Genomic DNA, 19,219 nt, shown 5'->3' on the forward strand with positions numbered 1-19,219 from the left:
ATGAACATCTAAGTTATTAAAAGTCACTTCCCATATCTTGATTACCATAATTATCATTTTGAAATTCTAATTTCTGTTCCTTTGGATAAATACTCATGTGGAATTGATGATTCATAAAGTAGTTCATTTTTCTTTATTTCACAGGAACTTCTGTACTATTTCCATATTTAAGCAAATTTTCATTCTTACAAGTAGTGACCAAGGCCCTTTTTTTTCACATCTTTGCCATACAGTATGTTATCCTTTGTTTACATGGCCAGGTTGCCAGGTGTGTGGTGATGACTCACTGTAGTTTTGGTTAGTATTTCCTTGATGACTAGTAATGGTGAGCATCCTGAAATGGATTATTATATGTGATGGAATCATATTTGTGCCTCTAGGGTAGAATTTACTAATAGAGAGAGCTCAAATCACTATAATCATTTATTTCTGAATTAACTCTTAGTTATCTATAGTAATAGAAGCTAACAGATACACTTAGAATGCAGTAGGCTACTTTTTAATTTTTTAGAATTATTTATTTATTTATTTGAGAGAGAGGGAAAGAGGTAGAGAGCTAGAGAGAGCCAGGCATGGTGGCACATGCCTTTAATCCCAGCACTCGAGGGGCAGAGGTAGGAGGATCACCATGAGTTTGAGGCCACCCTGAGACTACATAGTGAATTCCACGTCAGCCTGAGCTAGAGTGAGTTCCTACCACAAAATATAAAAAGAGAGGGGTGGGGGGAAAAGGGTATGCAAGGGACTCCAGCCACTGCAAATGAACTCCAGAATCACAGGCCACCTGGTGCATCTGGCTTTTGTGGGTCCTGGGGAGTTGAACCTGGGTCCTTAGGTTTGTAGGCAAATGCCTTAACTGCTAAGCCATCTCTCCAGCCCATGCAGTAGACTATTTGGCATAGACAAATACTTGTATACATTAACTGTAATTTTATGTATGTCACTGTACAATATACCTAAGTCTTTATCATAAAATTTTTGAAATGTTAACCACTCTTCCATATTTTAAACAAACTGTTTTATTAAAGTATAAATCCAATATATTGTTGGACAAAGTTGGGTATTATTTTACTGTGTATTTTTAAATTGTGGTGTGGGAGATTACCTTGTGGTTGATTTCTCTTGGATTTCCTATGGTCTGCCATCATGGCAGCCTTCATTTCTTGTCATTATTTACCCACTCCTCACCTTCCACTGATTGAAGTTGTTTATATAAAACTGCAAATAATCCTTTTCAGTAAAACATTTCATCTCCAAAGTAAGTAAAATAAACTAGATCAAATTGCCTGAGCAACCTTGGTTAGGTTCCTTGAAGTCACTAGGAGTCTAAGAGTTGTACTGAGGGTCCCTAAAATGATAGAATCAAAACAAACCAGCAAGAACAAACAAACAAAAACCCCACATACTAAAAGTAAGTATCTTATTTTAAAAATTACATATACCAGCTGGGTGTGGTGGCACACGCCTTTAATCCCAGCGCTCAGGAGACAGAGGTAGGAGGATCACTGTGGGTTCAAGGCCACCCTGAGAATACACAGTGAATTCCAGGTCAGCCAGTAATTCTGGAATCCAGGAGCTAGAGTGAGAACCTACCTCGGAAAACCAATAATAGTAATAAAAACGTATACCTAAAGGGAGTACATAGAAAGGAAGGGAGGGAAAGAAAGGAAGGAGGCACTTAGAGGATGTACTGCATATACAACGTAGGTGGTAATATAACTGGCTCTAGCATACAACATGGACTCATAGATTATATAAAGTTTACAACATGGGCTCACAGTTTATATAAATTAAAGAAGATTTTGTAGCAGATAGATGAATCAAGAACTGCAAAGTATTCCTGTCACTTCAGTCCACCCTAAGTATTTATCATGTAGGATGTGAGCATTCTGTAGCTTAACGAGTATTGGTACAATCAACTTATTAAAAAATATGGTTTGTAGCTCACAGTTTTAGACGTTCCAGTCCACAATCAAGACATAGACTTCAGTGTGGGCTCTCTGGTACGGATGCCATGTGGCAGTCATGGAGAGTGCATGGTAGAGCATAGCATCTGTTCACCTCTTAGCCAGGAAGCAAGAGAGGAAGAGACTAATCTCATTCTCCCTTTTCAGGGCTTGTTGCCAGTGACTCTCCCACAAGGCCCTAGCTCCTAAAGTCACCACCATTTCTCAGTAGCACCAAGCTGGATCACACCTTTAATGCACAGTTTAAGGGGCTATTCCAGACCCAAACTAAATTAAGTAGCCATTAATATCTATCTTCTGAATTGACTAATGTTTTTGGAACTTCTTAAGGGTAAGGATTATTTCTTATTTTTACTTATTTATTTGCAAGCAGAGGGAGAAAAAGAGGGAGGGGGAGAGAGAGAGAGAGAAAGAAAGAATGGGTGTGCCAGGGCCTCCAGTGGCTGCAAATGAACTCCAGACACATACTCCACTTTGTGTTTCTAGACTTATGTGTGTATTGGGGATCTGAACCCAGGTCATTAGGCTTTGCAGGCAAGTGCCTTAACTGCTAAGCCATCACTCCAGCCCAAGGGTAAGGATTTTGTTCTAAACATAGAAATCCTTTCATCTAACCCATATAACTGACACTATCAAAAATGCATGAAGGAATAAAAAGGAAATCTCTATACCAAGCATATTGTAGGGTATTCCAAATAAATTTAAGACAGTTATTTCAATCTACTTCCCAATCATCATTTCTTGAGGAAAGGATCTATTACATGTAGAGATCACATACTAAAGCTGGTGAAAGAAAAATGAGCCAGTTCAACTTGTTTACTGAAGAAAAGGTTCTAGAATATGGCGGCATTCTGATGAGAAACTCATTCAGAATGTTTCACCTCTCCATTGTACAAATCGTGTTTACAGCCAGAAAGTAGTCATATACAGAAAGTCTGATTGGCTGCAGTTGGTATTTGCCTCGTTTATAGTCATGTTTTTAGAGCTTTCAGCCTCTACCTGGAAGCTCAATGGTTATGATTGGCTATGACTCAGCTGCTTGGTTTCAAGTGTGTACTTTTTGGTTATAATGTGCTAATACGACAAGCTAGTTTGTTGTTTATTATAATCAGAGGCCACTATAGACCAAATCTACTCTACAAGCCTAAAAGCAGGTTTATGCCAAATTAATTTTGGTTCAGTAAGTTAGAAGAGGCTTTCAAAATACTTTTTTGTTGGGGCTGGAGAGATGACTCAGTGGTTAAGACACAGGTTTGGTTCCTCGGTGCCCAGGTAAAGCCAGATGCACAAGATGGCGCATGCGTCTGTTCGTTTGCAGTGGCTAGAGGCCCTGGTGCGCCCATTCTCCCCCTTCTTCTCTCTCCCCTCCCACCTCTTTTCTCTCTAATTATCTTTTCAGTCTGTATTTTTTCAGTCTATCTCTCTTCCTTTTACCTTTTCTCTATCCACCCCTCTTCCTCTTCCCTATTTTTTGGTCTGATTAGCTTTTCTTTAAACTACTGGCACACAAAATTTTATAATTTATTGCAGCCAAATCATAAGTTAGTGATCTTGAAACTCAACATCTTTAAATTCACTTTTCATTTTTTATTGCATTTTAAAATTTGATCTGATTTTGGATCTAAATATGATAGTTTTCGTCTTAATCTCAACTTGGACTTGTGGACTAAAAGCAGGTTAAACTGTGTTTGTCTTCTGGGATACAAGTTATGACTTTCTACATTCTAATTCTTTTAAAGAAGTTAGATGTACAAAGACTGAAGTATGAACACCAAGTATTATCAAAACACTTGATGTAGATACTGTACCATAATGTGTGAAATCAAGGCAGTCTTTAGAAACTTGACTGCAAACAGTAAACCAAAAATGCTGCTTTTGTCATTTCATAAAGGATACTTTCACATTCTCTCTTTCTCTCCTGTTGTGGATTCAAACATCCCAACTACTTGGTATCAAGCCAATTACTTACAAATGTCTTAAACTTAACAATATCTAAAAGGATATGTGGCACACAGTTTTAATCCCAGCACTTTGGAGGCAGAGGTAGGAGGATCGCTGTGAGTTCAAGGCCAACCTGAGAGTGAATTCCAGGTTACCCTGTGCTAGAGTGAGACCCTACCTCAAAATAAATAAATAAATAAATAAATAAATAAATAAATAAATAAATAAATAAATAAATGAGAGATCTTGCTGGTCATGATAGTGGACAACTTTAATTCCAGGCTGAGGTAGGAGGATCGCTGTGAGTCTGAGGTCAGCCTGGGACTACAGACTAAATTCCAGGTCAGCCTGGACTACAGTAAGATCCTACCTTGAAAAAACAAACAAACAAAAAAAAAAAAATCAAAAACTGAGATTTTTGATCTTAAAGTTTCATCACCAGAAGCCTTTCTATGAAAATTGATGGTGTTTCAATCTTTCTGATGGCTTAGGTCAAAAGTTTTGGAGTCAGCAGTGTGTGGTGGTGCATCCCTTTCATCTCAGTACTTGGGAGGCTCATGAGTTCAAGGCCAGCCTTAGACTACATACTGAATTCCAGGTCAGCCTGAGCTATAGCAAGACCCTACCTTGAAAAATCAAAATAAATAGTTTTGAAGTCCTACTTGACTCTTTTTTTCATGGTACCCATTTAATCAACAGGAACTTTATCTTCCAGAAGTCTGAACATTTTTTTTTCTACCATTTTCATGAAACCCACTCTAGTTAACTATCGTTTCACCCTCCTGAGCCCCACCCACCTTCCCATAGTTTCTTCTTGTTGTTCTGGCTTTAAAGCAGAATCTCAGCCTGAACAGCCTGACCTGGACTGGAAAGCACTCTGTAGCCCAGCCTGGCCTTGAGCTCAAGGCAATTCTCCCTCCTCAACTCCCACCTGCTGGGATTAAAGGTGGGACCATCACACCCCACTGCAGTTTCTTCTTAAAGAGGTAGAGTGCTGTTTTTTTTGTTGTTGTTGTTTTGTTTTTTTAAGAAAGGCCAACAGACTGGCCTTTATTTATTTATTTGTGAGAGAGTGAGAATGAGGGAGGGAGTGAGAGACAGAAAGAAAAAGGGGAGAGAACTGGCATGCCAGGGCCTCCAGCCACTACACTCGAACTCCAGACATATAATATATATCACCTAGTGTGCATGTTGCAGCTGGTGCACTTGCATAACCTTATGCAAGCGTCTTAACCGCTAAACCATCTCTCCAGCCCAAGAGTGCTGTTTTTTAAATCAAGTCAAGAAGGCTGAGGACAACTTTGTGAAGGTCACTTGCCTAACTCCCACAAGTCCTTTTGTTCTTCAGGACTGTAAAAATAAAATGGAAAAAAAAAATGTAAAACTTTGAAAGTGTGGTAGAAAATAAGCTAAACGTTGAACTGATTCACTGAGTTGCTGAGGAGCTAAAACTTATCTTTATGTCAGCAAATGGAAAAATCCCAAGCAAGGAACTGTCCACAAAGGGCCCAAAGGGATGATAAGGAAAAACAGTTTAGGCTAAAACAAAGTAAATCGGAGTTCACTGTTAGGGTGGCCTAACTACAGAAATGATTGATATGCAAATTGCCACATCTTGTTTGTTCACTTACCCCTCCCCATGGCTATGAAGACTATAAAATGGAAATAAAACTCTCGGATCAGAGCCAGGCATGGTGGTGCACGCCTTTAATCCCAACACTTGGGAAGCAGAGGTAGGTGTATTGCAGTGAGTTCGAGGCCACCCTGAGACTACACAGTGAGTTCCAGGTCAGCCTGGACTAGAGTGGGACCCTACCTCGAAAAACAACAACAACAAAAAAAAAAACAAACACATAGCTCAGGGTAGGAGCTTCTTTGGAGGGCGACCTCAAACTCTTTGGCCCCCAGGGAAATAAACTTTTTGAAGTGATCTTTCCGGAGAATTTCTGCAACAAAAGACAGAACAAATCAGTTTTTACTTCAAAATCTTCCAGAAGATCTGAATCCCACAGGAAACAAAATCCTAAGCGTTTACAGAACTTTACAGGATCTAATTTCAATCTTTCTATCCCCTCCTTTTTTAATCTTTTGACATTACTGGTGTTTAGTATACCAGCCAGGTTTTCTGCTGAGCGGGGACCTCGGAGCTGGCTGTTTCCTTCCTCCAAGTTTCCCCCTCATAACCAGCTTTTTTCATTTTTCTTTCCAGTAAAATGCAATTATATGACACTGACACTCGTTTTCACTGTTCGAGGCTGGAGAGAGGCTTAGCAATTAAAGTGCTAGCCTGGAAAGCCAAAGGACCCAGGTTCGATTGTCCAGAACCCATGTAAGCCAGATACACAGGTGGCGCATGCGTCTGGAGTTCACTGCTCCCACAGGTAAGAAAGCCGCCTACAGTAGCTTCAGCCCTCAACTTGAGCATGTCCTTAACGCGACTAACACCAAACAAGAGCCTTTTTCCAAGACCTGGCGACCCCGGAAGCAAAAGCGCTGAGGAAAGAGGGAAGAAACGCACTTCCGGTTCCGTACAGACGCAGACAACATGGCGAAAGCCAGGGAGAAGAGCGGGGACGGCGGCCAGAAAAGGTTGAAAAGAAAAGCCGCTGCCCAAGAACTTCCAGAGCCTGCGGTGGCTGACGATGGGGCGACGGAAGGCGGCGTCCAGCCCCCGAAAGCGGCTGCCTTTCCCCCGGGCTTCAGTATTTCGGAGATTAAGAACAAGCAGCGGCGACACTTGATGTTCACGCGGTGGAGACAGCAGCAGCGGAAGGTACTGAGCGGCTGGCGCGCCTGCGTGCCGGGGCGGCCGGAACCGAGTTGTGTGCGCGCCGGGTGCACCCGGACGCGTTCCGCGGGGCTCGCCCCGCCCTGGCGACGCTGGGTTCCGGCGTGGGCCTGGGCGGCTCTTCCGGGACCCGCGCTCCCTCTCCGTCTCCACAGTGCCGGCTCCTCGGCCTTGCCCAGCCTCCCTCCCTGCCCGCGCTGCTTGCTTCCGAGGCTGCGTAAGCCGGGCGATAGCTGCACACCCAATCCACAATGCTCCTGCTCGGAGTCCTGCGGCAACTCCGAATGAAGTTAGTTTTGTTTGCTTTTTACAGCCCGGTTCGGGGAGGTCCCCGAAATGCAGGGGTTTCCACGGCCTTAGTGCTCTTTTGCGCATACGTTGAAATCTGAAGAAGGCCTTGGCTTATTCCTGTTTATTGCAAGAGCCTACACATTTCAATCTCTCCGACTCTTACTTGAGACCCTAGACTAATTCTTTCTGTTTGTAAAACTTTCTGCTGACAACTTCCATACACACGATGTACCCCGCCCTCCTTCACGGAACCCCTTCCAATATCCTGGACTGATTCTCAGTAACGGAGTTACTATTGCAGAGTTGTCGCTGGAGTCCATACAAGGGTCATCTGACCTACTCTGCCTTGCAGGGATAGGGAAGGACTGTCCTAGAAAACCTTTTTGACGGTGATTTCTAATCTGAGACTTGATGGGTTGAGCATTAGTGGGTGGGGGTGGTATTTCCTATTGTGTGTCAAGCATTTTATCTAGAAGTAAACGATACAGATTTTTTTTTTTTTTTTTTTGGTTTTTTTGAGGTAGGGTCTCACTCTGGTCCAGGCTGACCTGGAATTAACTCTGTAGTCTCAGGGTGGCCTTGAACTCACGACGATCCTCCTACCTCTGCCTCCCAAGTGCTGAGATTAAAGGCGTGAGCCACCACGATACACATTTTTAATAAATTATCCTAACTACCCTTGCATGTTCCTACTTACTTTCAAAGCTTATTTTGATTATGAAACAGGATGAAATACTCATCTTTTGTTAGTGCTTTCCAAAAGGACTAACCATTATAACCACAGCGTATAGGATGTACCTGCTATTAGCTTGTTTGGATGTTCATTTCATGCTTACACTGTTTTAATTTGAAATTTGTAATCATTTACAGCTAGTGAAAGTTTAAATGTTCAGACTTCCAGTTTCTTTTTGGTTATTTTCGAGGCAGGGTCTCACTGTAGCCCAGGCTGACTTAGAACTGTGTAGTCCCAGGCTGGTCTCCTACCTCAGCTTCATGAGTGCTGAGGCTAAAGGCATGCTGGCTGGACTTCCAATTTAGATTGTTAAATAACTCTTGATGATTAGCCTGCTCACTTGTGTTCGTCATTTAGCTCTTAAAGAAAAACTTGCCTGGCTGGGTGTGATGGTACACACCTGTAGTCCAAGCACTAGGGAAGCAGGAGTGTCAAGATTTAAAACCAAACCAGGCTACTTTAAGGAGGCTCTGTTGCACAGAAAAAGAAGTCTGGATGCTGAACAATTTAAAAACATAAGGAATTTATAAAATATTTACAGCACTAATAATTTGGGATTTCAGTATGTGTATGTGATAGAACTGATGGTTTCTCTTTTTTTTTTTTTTTTTTTAACCTTTTAGGAAAAGTTGGCAGCCAAGAAAAAACTTAAAAAAGAGAGAGAGGCTCTTGGTGATAAGGTAAATAAAAATTTTAGTCTTGTATTCTTTGTCTTGTTTAATATAAGACTACTACTTAATGTAGTACGTTATTTTGACTGTTTATTTTAGATGCATGAAAATAATGAAATGGGCTGAGGAGCTAGCTGGCTTAGTGGTTGAAGGCACTTGCTTGCAAAGCTGGTAGACCCAGGTTCAGTTCTCTAAGTCTCCACATGAAGCCAGATGCACAAAGTGGCACTTATGTCCTTTAAAGATTGTTGCAGTGTTTGCTTCACAGTAATAAAGTAACAACGTCCCTAGTAGTCTGTCAGTTCACATTTTCATATCTCTGCATGGTGTGCGTGTATTTTGAATTGTTTATAGTTACTGTGTCTTAGACTTACGGTTACTTGCTCCTTGGCACTTCATTTATATCATGCCTTGAGCTGAGTATGCCTGGTTGCAGATCATAACAGCATCCCTTGGTGTTCACGTACTGTCTTCAATAAAGGTCCTGCTGTTCGACCTTTGCTCTGCTCACTGTTTAATATGAGTAGTGGTACTAGGTATTCTTAAATGACAGCCACTCCTCCCCACCCCGCCATGCTCATTCATTCCTTACTGTAAATTCCCCAAAGTAGACTTACTAAGTCCCTTCATCGACTTTTGTCATACTGCCGAACAGTTTGCTGGAGCTGTTAACAAAGCTATACAAGTATGTACCTTTGAAAATTTCCCCTTATTTCCTCTTTTACTGTCTGACATTTTTCTTAGAGATACATAATTATTGGAACCCCAATTTTCTCTGCAATTTCTGCATAGTTTAAGGCATTTCATTCAATGTTATCCACTCTTCTAATATGTGCCTATGTCTATTCAGATTGTTAGAAAGCAGTATCATTACTCATTACTCAGCTTTGTTATTGGGATCTATATAACAGCACATGAGTTGATATGAAGACCAGATTGTATTTTAGGGTTATTTGTGCATTTCTTCTCCAGCTATAATACTTCTAAAACTTCATCTCTTCTTTCTTAGGCTCCCCCAAAGCCTGTACCCAAGACCATTGACAATCAACGAGTCTATGATGAAACCACAGTAGATCCTAATGATGAAGAGGTAATACTAGAAATCTTAAATGAATCTGAACGATTGCCCATACTCTGTTGCTGTTTTAGCATCGTGTTAGCTGCCAAAGTTATATGTTGAACCCATCCAGCTGTGATGTTGACATACGCTGTCATTCAACATAGTTCATAATGGATATTTCCAGTAATACTATAAATGTGTCTGTTTTCTACAAAAGGTATTGAATTTTATGCATAGATAAGCTTTTGGTCATTTACTCTCTAAATAGTATGCTTCTTGTTTTAAAAGATTCCTTCATACTGTATAGATTTTTGTAGTACTTGTTAGGTATTTTTGTATCTAAATACAACATTTGGTGGTATTTCTTAACGGGCTAGGAATCAAACCTACTACCTTGTGCATTATAGATGATCAGTCTTTGAGTGAACTTCATCCCCAACCTTGGTGGTATATTTTGTATCCTCATAAATTTCTTGCAAAATAATCTTCCACTTGGTGTGTTTCTCCTTTAAATATTGTGCAACAGTGCACTGAATCAGGGCATTGCCTTTGAATACTTCAAAATTTTTCATAAAAGGAAGTTAGTGGTATCATGTTTGTTTGCTTTTAAACCATCTGCATTTTTTCCTGTCTTCCAGTATAATTGTTTGTTCAATCTTTTGTGTTCTGTGTATCTGGATTGTTTTAGGACTTGAGATCCATCAGGGTACCTAATATTGTGTGTGTCTGTCTCTGTCTCCATCCCTCTCACACACACTCATAATTTTTGCCTGCCCAGATTTTATATTCTCAGATGTGAGTCAAACAGTAAACCTAGTTGGAAGGTGATAATTGAAAAAATGAAGGGAACTGGGGGCTAGCCGGAGCAAAGAGTGTATGTGATTTTTGTCTGAAGATGTATGTGTATGTAGTTTCATTTTGACCTAACTTCAGATAGAATAAAAAAGTAGCAACTCATTTACATCCATCACCTCTGTCCCCAGGATGCTATGCTGTCTCCTCTTGGCTTTCATTTATGTCTCTACAAATGGCCTGAGAGAAAGTGGCAGACATGATTCCCCATTATTCCCAAAAGCTTTCATGTGTTTAACATGTCCATAAGCAGTTTTTTTTTTTTTTAAATAGTCACACTATTGGTGTCAATGCCAGACAACTTGATACATGATATCACAAATAAGTTTTGGGTGTAACAGGCACTAAGCAGTAATCCCAGAGAATGTCTTTTATGTGAATGGCTATTTGCTTCAGGCAGTGATATACTGCAAACATGTCCTTTTCAGAGCCTCTTGCTAGGAATTGCATATTGGTTTTCCCATTACTGTTTGCTAATTCTGACCACCTATATAAAACAGTGCTTGGTAGCTTTTGCCTGTGTAAAGTTACATTTTTTTTTTTTCTTTTTGATTTCTTTAGAGGATGTTATTTGAGATCAGGCACATTCAGGGTGGTACAGCCATAGATGCTGCTCAGGGGTTTCTTTGAAATTATTTATTGGCACACACATTTGTGGCTTGTACCACTTTTTGGATTCAGCTTTGTAACTGTCTGAGGAATTAAGTACAGGTCAACAGGCTTTGCAAGCAAGTACTTTTTTTTTTTTTAACTGTGTTTCTTGGTTTATTAAACAGGTATATAAATAAAGTATCACATTAGAAGGGAACTTGTAAACCATACTCCAATAACAGTAAGATTCTGAGAGCCTCAAGTGTTGCAATTCGCCAGTATTTATTTTAGGGTGCCTTGGTGGTGCTGACATTCAAAGTAAGGGTGGTCTTGCCAGGTGCTGGAAGAGTCACTCGTTTCTTCATATTTGGTCAGACGCCACAGCATATGGAACACTGGGTGAGGTTTAGGGGAGGAAAACTACATAATATGTAGTTTATATATATATATATGTATATTATATATGTATATTATATGTATATTATATATACACACACATATATATATACACACACGTAACATATTTGGGATAGTTCCAAGTTTTTTTAATTTAATTTATTTATTTGCAAGCAGAAAAAGAGAGAGAGAGAAAGAGAAGAAAGATAGACACAGAGAGAACAGGCATATCAGGGCCTCTAGACACGCAAGCAAGTACTTTTAACCACTGAGCCAGACCTGGTTCATTTTTGTTGTTGATTTTGTAAACTTGCTTGGCATCTACTTTCTGGACAACGGCACAATGTCTGTACTGGTTTTGTTCTGTTGATTGTTGGGTTTTTTTTTTTCTTTTTTTGTTTGTTTGCTTATTTTTTTCTCAATTTTTATTAACATTTGTCATGATTATAAAAAGAATCCCATGGTAATACCCTCTCTCGCCCCCCCCCCTTTCCCCTTTGAAATTCCATTCTCTATCATATCCCCTCCCCATCTCAACCAGTCTCTTTATTTTGATGTCATGGTCTTTTCTTCCTCTTATGATGGTCTTGTGTAGGTAGTGTCAGGCACTGTGAGGTCATGGATATCCAGGCCATTTTGTGTCTGGGGGAAGCACGTTGTATGGAGTCCTACCCTTCCTTTGGCTCTTACATTCTTTCCGCCACCTCTTCTGCATTAGACCCTGAGTCTTGGAAGGTCTGATCGAGATGTTACTCAGTACTCCAGTCACTTCTTTCCAGCACTGTGATACCTTCTGAGTCATCCCAAAGTCACTGCTATCTGAAAAGAGAAGATTCTCTACCCAAAGTGAAAGTAGCATTAATATTAATATAAGGGTATAAATATTAAGAGAAGTGCTTACTGGGCAGTTTGATAAGCATGCTATATACATTTTTCCAGACATCAGTAGATGTTACCCTAGGGTTCATGACTACCCCTATTTTAAGTTTTCAGTATCAGGATGTGTGGCCCCCCCCCCATGGAGCGGGCCTCCAGTTCAATTGGAAGGCAGTTGGTTTCCACCATGACAGATGTGCCACTATTGCACCCATTGGCTCATTTGGCCTGGCTGGCCAATTATAAGGCTTGCAGTGTCCACTGTTGAGTATCTTCATTGGTGGTATCTATCTCTCCCATTGAACTACATGTAGAATGGCTTCTTCCAGCTTTCGATCAGCTGGTCTACATGGAGGAGGTTATCAGCTCAGTTTGATTGTTGTTTTTAAGCCACTGTAAAGATTGCTCCTGTGTTTACATGGCTTTTAATGATCAGCCAATAAGGCAGTGTTAGACACCTTGAGAACATAAAACATACACACACACATCTTTTTCCATCTGAGGTGTGTGTGCATACAACTGTACCTGTCCTAAAGTCTTCTCCTGCCTTCCACATTCAGAGGATTTTCAGGTCCTGGCATCAGCTGTGTAAGATCAGTCACCCCTGGGTTTGTGGAGAGATTATCTCAGTTTACCCATGGCTGTCACTTCAGAGCAGCACTCTTTCAGTTTCTGGCTGATCTGTCCCTGCTGTGAACTGGATCTGCAGCCTGACCCAGCTTTGTGCTCACCTCCCTCCTTCCTTGTCCTGCTACAGTAGGTTGGCGGATTTCACCCACCAAGACAATGGTCAAGTCTTGGTGTTCTTGCTTAGAAATAGCCATTTTTCAAGAATTAATGTGTATTAGCTTGTGCCAGGAAATGAGTTTTGATAACTTTGCCCGGTTTTCTAACCATATTCTGTAGAGGAGAAAGGAACTTACTCGTGCTGCCTGCCATAAGTACTGTCAACTAGTGTCCTGCTCAGGCCTGTGCACTGTGATACAGGAGTCTCTCCTCTGTCCTTAGGTTGCCTATGACGAAGCTACAGATGAGTTTGCTTCTTACTTCAACAGACAGACATCTCCCAAGATTCTCATCACAACATCTGACAGGCCTCATGGGGTAAGCATACTGATGTAGTCCTTGAATTCTTAATTTTCTATTTAAAATGCTCGATTCAGCAGTTAAATATTTAATTATCTTGGGTAATGCCTATGAATAAGCTAAATAAAAACGAAGTGAAACAATGTAGATTCACTAAGCAGGACTCTTCAGGATAGGGTTTTTGTTTTGTTTTGTTTTGTTTATTTATTTAACAGAGAAAGAGGGAGGGGAAGAGAGAGAGAGAATGGTTGCACCAGGGCCTCCAGCCACTGCAAAGGAACTCCAGATGTGCACACCCCCTTGTGCATCTTGCTGACATGGGTCCTGGGGAATTGAGCCTGGGGTCCTTTGGCTTTGCAGGCAAATGCCTTAACCGCTACGCCAGGACAGGTTTTGAAAACTTCACCACTGTGAGTATTTAGGCTCAGTAGTTCTTAAAGGTGCGCCATCCTGTCCATCCTAGGGTGCTAGCAGTATCTCCAGACCAGCCCATTACGAGCCAGCAGTGGACCCATGCCCGACCACCAGTCATAGCCACAGGGACATTCCCAGGTGTTGCTAGGGAACAAAAACCACACCTTAAGCCGGGTGGGGTGGCACACGCCTTTAATCCCAGCACTCGGGAGGTAGAGGTAGGAGGATTGCTGAGAGTTCGAGGCCACCCTGAGAATACGTAGTGAATTCCAGGTCAGCCTGAGCTAGAGTGAGACCCTACCTTAGAAAATTAAAAAAAAAAAAAAAAAAAAAAACCTTGTTGAGAAACCTTGCTTTAGGATGCTTAGCCTTAGGTACAAGATAAAACACTGTTCTGATTTCATTCTTTCCTGGGGCTTTGCTTGCAGTTGATAACACTTTTTATATTGATTCCTGATTGTTGAGTATGTACCACATTTTATTCTTTCTCACTTTTGATAATTTTGTTCTTTATCTTACAGCGAACAGTACGACTGTGTGAACAGCTCTCAACAGTTATTCCAGGTTCTCATGTGTATTACAGAAGAGGACTGGCTCTAAAGAAAATCATTCCCCAGTGCATTGCAAGAGATTTCACAGATCTAATTGTTATTAATGAAGATCGTAAAACACCAAGTATCCTTTGTTTTAAGAAAGTTTTCCCGTCCTTTTCCTCCTTTTTAAATATACTTGAAATATGACAGTGTTCCCTATAACCTTCACAACATTTTTCTATAAAATTATGTCTATCCAAGATTCTATCAAATGCTTTCTTTTTGTTCAGCAAATAGTTACCAGGTACATGTTACATCTAAGATACTTCTTTAATCCTTAGGAAGATGCAGAGAAAATATGACAGGCTGTCAGTAAATTCAGGTCAATAACAGGCATGCAGACTAACAAATACAGTGAGTGTAAAGCAGGTGAGAGACCTAGAGGAGGCTGTGAACCTCTGCACCTTGTACACTGCTTCCCAGGGCGTCAGGGAGGAGGGACTTCATAGAGACGCTCAGGCTGGGCCTCGCGGGTGTGGGTGGCTGAAGCAGGGTTGCAGAGCTGCTCTCTGCTCTGGGTATGGATCTCTACTGCATCTTACCGTGCAGAAATCTTAGCCCAGGATTGTTTCTGAGGCAAACACGAACCCCTATTACATGGTTGGTAGTGCTTCAGGTGCTAGTGACACTGACGCATTCTCTGTGGCTCAGATCTGTGGTAAATGTGTCTCCTTAACCCAAGTTATCTATGGAGATGAGATCCAGTAAGATTTCTTTTTCAATGGCTGCTACTTTTATTGAATAGTGGCTATGAATTCAGTTACTGTATGATGGCCAATGAGATGAGTCAAAACTACTCAGAAATTGCCAAAAATACCAACAGGGTTTTTTGTTCTACAATTTTTAAAAATATTTTGTTTTTATATTTATTTATTTTGAGAGAGAGAGAGGGAGAATGGGTGCGCCAGGGCCTCCAGCCTCTGCAAACAAACTCCAGACACATGAGCCAAACACCTTAACTGCTAAGCCATCTCTCCAGCCTGCAATTTTTTTTTTTTTAAATCGGTGAACACTCATTGTTTTAGATGTTTTAAAAGGCTGTACTCTAAAATGCTAAATAACATTTATGGCTTTTGTTGTTTTGTTTTGTTTTTCAAGGTAGGGTCTCACTCTAGCTCAGGCTAACCTGGAATTCACTATGCATTCTCAGGTGGCCTCGAACTCAGTGATCCTCCTGCCTCTGCCTACAAAGTGCTGAGATTAAAGGTGTTTGACACCATGCCTGGCTTATTAATGGCTTTTACTGTTTTTAATATAACTTAAATGTTTATTCACTTATACTAATAGTTTTCCACAAACTAAAATAAACAAACAAAAAAAAAAGCTTTATAAAATGTATTTAGTTGGCTATAATTTACCTTAATCATATTATTTTAAAGTACTTGCTGCCTCTTTATAACTGTTCCCCCCAAAATAAAATAGTGTGGTCTGTTTTATTTTCGGCATTTAAAAAGCCATCATTATAAGGCTACTGGTAACTCTTCACTCAGAAGCAGCATTCATCAATATAACAATTTTCTCTCTGCTCTACTGTATATATGTTCTTATATAGGCATACAATACTGTTTCTGGCTTTTGCATTTCTTTTTAAAAATTGGTCTTTTAACCTAAAACAGTCATCATTTTCTTCCTGCTTGTGGGCAGCAGCCACAATTTATCCATTATAAAGTAAGAGAGGCAGGGCACACTCCTTTAATCCCAGCACTCTGGGAGGGAGTTTGAGGCCAGCCTAGGACTAGAGTGAGTTCTAGGTCAGGCTGGGCTAGTCAGATCCTGCCTCAAAAATACCAATAAATAAAAAGTACAGAAGAAAAATCACTCAAGTTGTACTGCAGAAACATGAGTGGTAGTGGACAGTAAATCTGGTGCAGCCAAGATTTTGAGGCTCTCCTTGCTTGCTGTGGGTCAGTAGCTTGTGTTTCATTTGTAGTATGTCCCAGGCTGATCTCAAACTCACAGCAACCCTCGTGTATCTGCTTCCCGAGTGCCAGATTAAAGGTGTGTGCCACCACACCTGGCTAAATACAAACATGTAACAGTAGTCTTTTTAGTGTTGTAATAAGTGTTCGCTCTGAAGATGGAGGTAAAGTTATTTATGACTTGCAGTGCTACAGTGTACAGTATCATTCTTTTTCCTGCTTTAGTAGTGGTCATTAAATAGGTTTGATCTGGCGCTGTTAAGGCTTGCAAGCAAGCACCTTCTTTAACCACTGAGCCATCTCTCCAGCCCCAGGTTTATTTTGTCTTTCCACTTACTTGAAAATCCAGGATGTAAACACATAGGAGTACTTTAGAAAGTTTCATCTGCTTTTTTCAAGGTTTGGTTTGGTAGGAAGTGTCATTAACCTAGGATAAATGCATCCATGCAGTAATAGATTTCAGACATCTTTGGATATGTAGAGGACAAGGGATTTTTAAGGCAGGATCTCATTTTAGCCCAGGCTGACCTGGTGCTCACTCTGTAATCCAGGTGAGCCTTGAACTCAGTGATCCTCCTACCTCATCCTCCCAAGTGCTGGGAGTGCAGATATGAGCCACCATACCTGGCACAGAACAAGTTATTTAAGCAAGTTAAAATTTATGTTTTGGTATTTCTTGACTTGTCAAACAGATGGACTCATTTTGAGTCACTTGCCCAATGGTCCAACTGCACATTTTAAAGTAAGTAGTGTGCGTCTTCGTAAAGAAATCAAGGTAAGTTTTACGTATTCCTTATCAGTATCTATGTCCCATTACTAGATTTTTAGTGTGTGGTGTACACGTGTTTGTGTTCCTGTGTAATTACTTGTGAGTGGGAGGGTGTACATGTAACGTCTGTGTGTGGAGGCCAGAGGTTGATATCCTGTCTTCACAGTTGCTATCCACCTTGTTGTTGGAGGCAGAATCTACCTGAACCTGGAGCTCAGCCATTCAGCTAGAATTCCTAGCCAGCAGGCCCTAGGAATTGCCTGTGTTCTCTCCAGGGCTATTCTGTGCTTAGATTTGACATGGTGCTAGGATCAGAACTCAGGCTCTCATGTTCACACAGGCACCTTACTACTGAGCCATCCCCACTCCAGTCCCACATTATTTGTAGAGACTTTGTATTTGATTTCCTAATAAAAGCAAGTCTTGTCTATTCAAGTTTCTTTTTTCTTTTGGGGACTGTATGACAGAAACAGTAGCCCTCGTTACTAGGAAACACGCTGGCTTTACAGAAGAGCTCTGCAGCACGTAAACTTTGTAGTGCACTTAGTACACACAAAAGTATTAGACATCTGGGATCGTTTGTCATTTTCAAATCTGTTTTGAGCCAGCTCATACCTATAATCCCAACACTTGGAGGCCGAGTCAGAACAATCACTGAGTTGGAGGCCAGTCCACACCTTGTCTCAAAAACACAAATGGGGGGAAAAAAGTATTTGTTTTAAATTTTCAAATGTCTTATGTTTTTGTGCTTGCAATTGCATTGTAATGCTATTTTAAATGGTTATTATTTCTTTTTTACTTTTCTAGAGAAGAGGCAAAGACCCGACAGAACATGCTCCTGAGATAATTCTGAATAACTTTACAACACGGCTGGGCCACTCAATTGGGCGTATGTTTGCTTCTCTTTTCCCTCATAATCCTCAGTTTATTGGCAGGCAGGTTGCCACATTCCACAACCAGCGGGACTACATCTTCTTCAGATTTCACAGGTGAGGGACTCTTTTGCCCTTGCACTTGGTTATCAGCCTTGAAGTACATTTCCAGTATGAGCCTGCATCTTAATAATGACCTTGTCATCAGTGTTAGTGCGAGTGAATCCAATCGTTACTAACAGCAACTCTTGTCTTTGTAGATACATATTCAAGAGTGAAAAGAAAGTAGGAATCCAGGAACTTGGACCACGTTTTACCTTAAAATTAAGATCTCTCCAGAAAGGAACCTTTGATTCTAAATATGGAGAGTATGAATGGGTTCATAAGGTATGTGTTTGAAAATACATTTTAAAAAATGATAAGCTTTAAACTATAGTAGTTCAGACCTTACATACATTAAGATGGCAAAATCTGATGTGATTCTTAGCCTGATTAAACCTTGAACTTACCTAAAGTAGCCTAAACACCAGAGGTCTGTAAGTGGAACCAGCAACCTCATGAAAACTCTTGGGCTTTAGACCTATTAGCTCAGCCGCACACTGAGTGAGTAGGGCCCAGCACGCTGTCTGTAAGCCTGTGTCACGGTGCAGTTCCGCCCTGAGTACCACTGAGCACTAGGGCTGCAGAGGATTCACGAGCCTGGAGCTCATCTTAAGTCATAAGTGAAAACCTGTAAAACAGTCTCTTCTCTACTTAGTAGGCAGTAGTACATACCCTACATTTTGTTGTTTGGTTTTTTTGAGGTACAGTTTCACTATAACTCAGAATGACCTGGAATTTACTATGAAGTCTAAGGTAGCCTCAAACTCATGGCAATTCTACCTTTGCCTCCCTAGTGTTGCAATTAAAAGTGTGCGCCATACATCCGGCACCTTACAGTTTTACTTTACAATTATACACAAACATGAAATAGTAACTTCTAAAAAATTTGTTAGACCTAAAACTATTCAGGGTCTCAAACCGTTTTATGGGACTAGTGAGAAGTAATAAAGATCTGAGGAAAGTAATTTTTTCTATCTTACCTAAATTGTTCATTAAAATTTTTCCTACTCTCTTTCAGCCACGGGAGATGGATACAAGTCGAAGAAAATTCCATTTATAAAGCACTGGAAGAGGAGTACTGGACTTTGCTGGACAGGACTAACTTAGTAAATTATTTTTACCAGAACCCCCTTGTCACAGTGGAACTGACTGATTTCATAAATCTTATATTTGAATAAATGACCAAGTCTCATGAAGTGTCATTCCACCCAACAACTACAGTAATTTTGATGAGGATCTAGCTGGAAAACAGTTCTGTGTGACCTCTGTTCAGTAATACATTAAATCTGGGGTCCTGA

At 40.7% G+C, this 19,219-nt stretch overlaps 1 protein-coding gene across 1 annotated transcript; it reads left to right on the plus strand.

Moving 5' to 3' along the window:
* The first annotated feature begins 6,437 nt into the window (after positions 1 to 6,437).
* Rpf1 (ribosome production factor 1 homolog) lies at positions 6,438 to 19,100 on the plus strand. The gene is made up of 9 exons (XM_004653648.2): positions 6,438 to 6,681; positions 8,344 to 8,400; positions 9,401 to 9,481; positions 13,175 to 13,270; positions 14,188 to 14,341; positions 16,871 to 16,953; positions 17,755 to 17,936; positions 18,080 to 18,206; positions 18,940 to 19,100. The coding sequence occupies exons 1-9, from the start codon at positions 6,454 to 6,456 to the stop codon at positions 18,979 to 18,981; spliced, it is 1,050 nt and encodes a 349-aa protein (XP_004653705.2). The 5' UTR covers positions 6,438 to 6,453; the 3' UTR covers positions 18,982 to 19,100.
* Positions 19,101 to 19,219: the final 119 nt, after the last annotated feature.

Source organism: Jaculus jaculus, chromosome 19, assembly GCF_020740685.1.
Source record: "Jaculus jaculus isolate mJacJac1 chromosome 19, mJacJac1.mat.Y.cur, whole genome shotgun sequence".
Lineage (NCBI taxonomy): Eukaryota > Metazoa > Chordata > Mammalia > Rodentia > Dipodidae > Jaculus > Jaculus jaculus.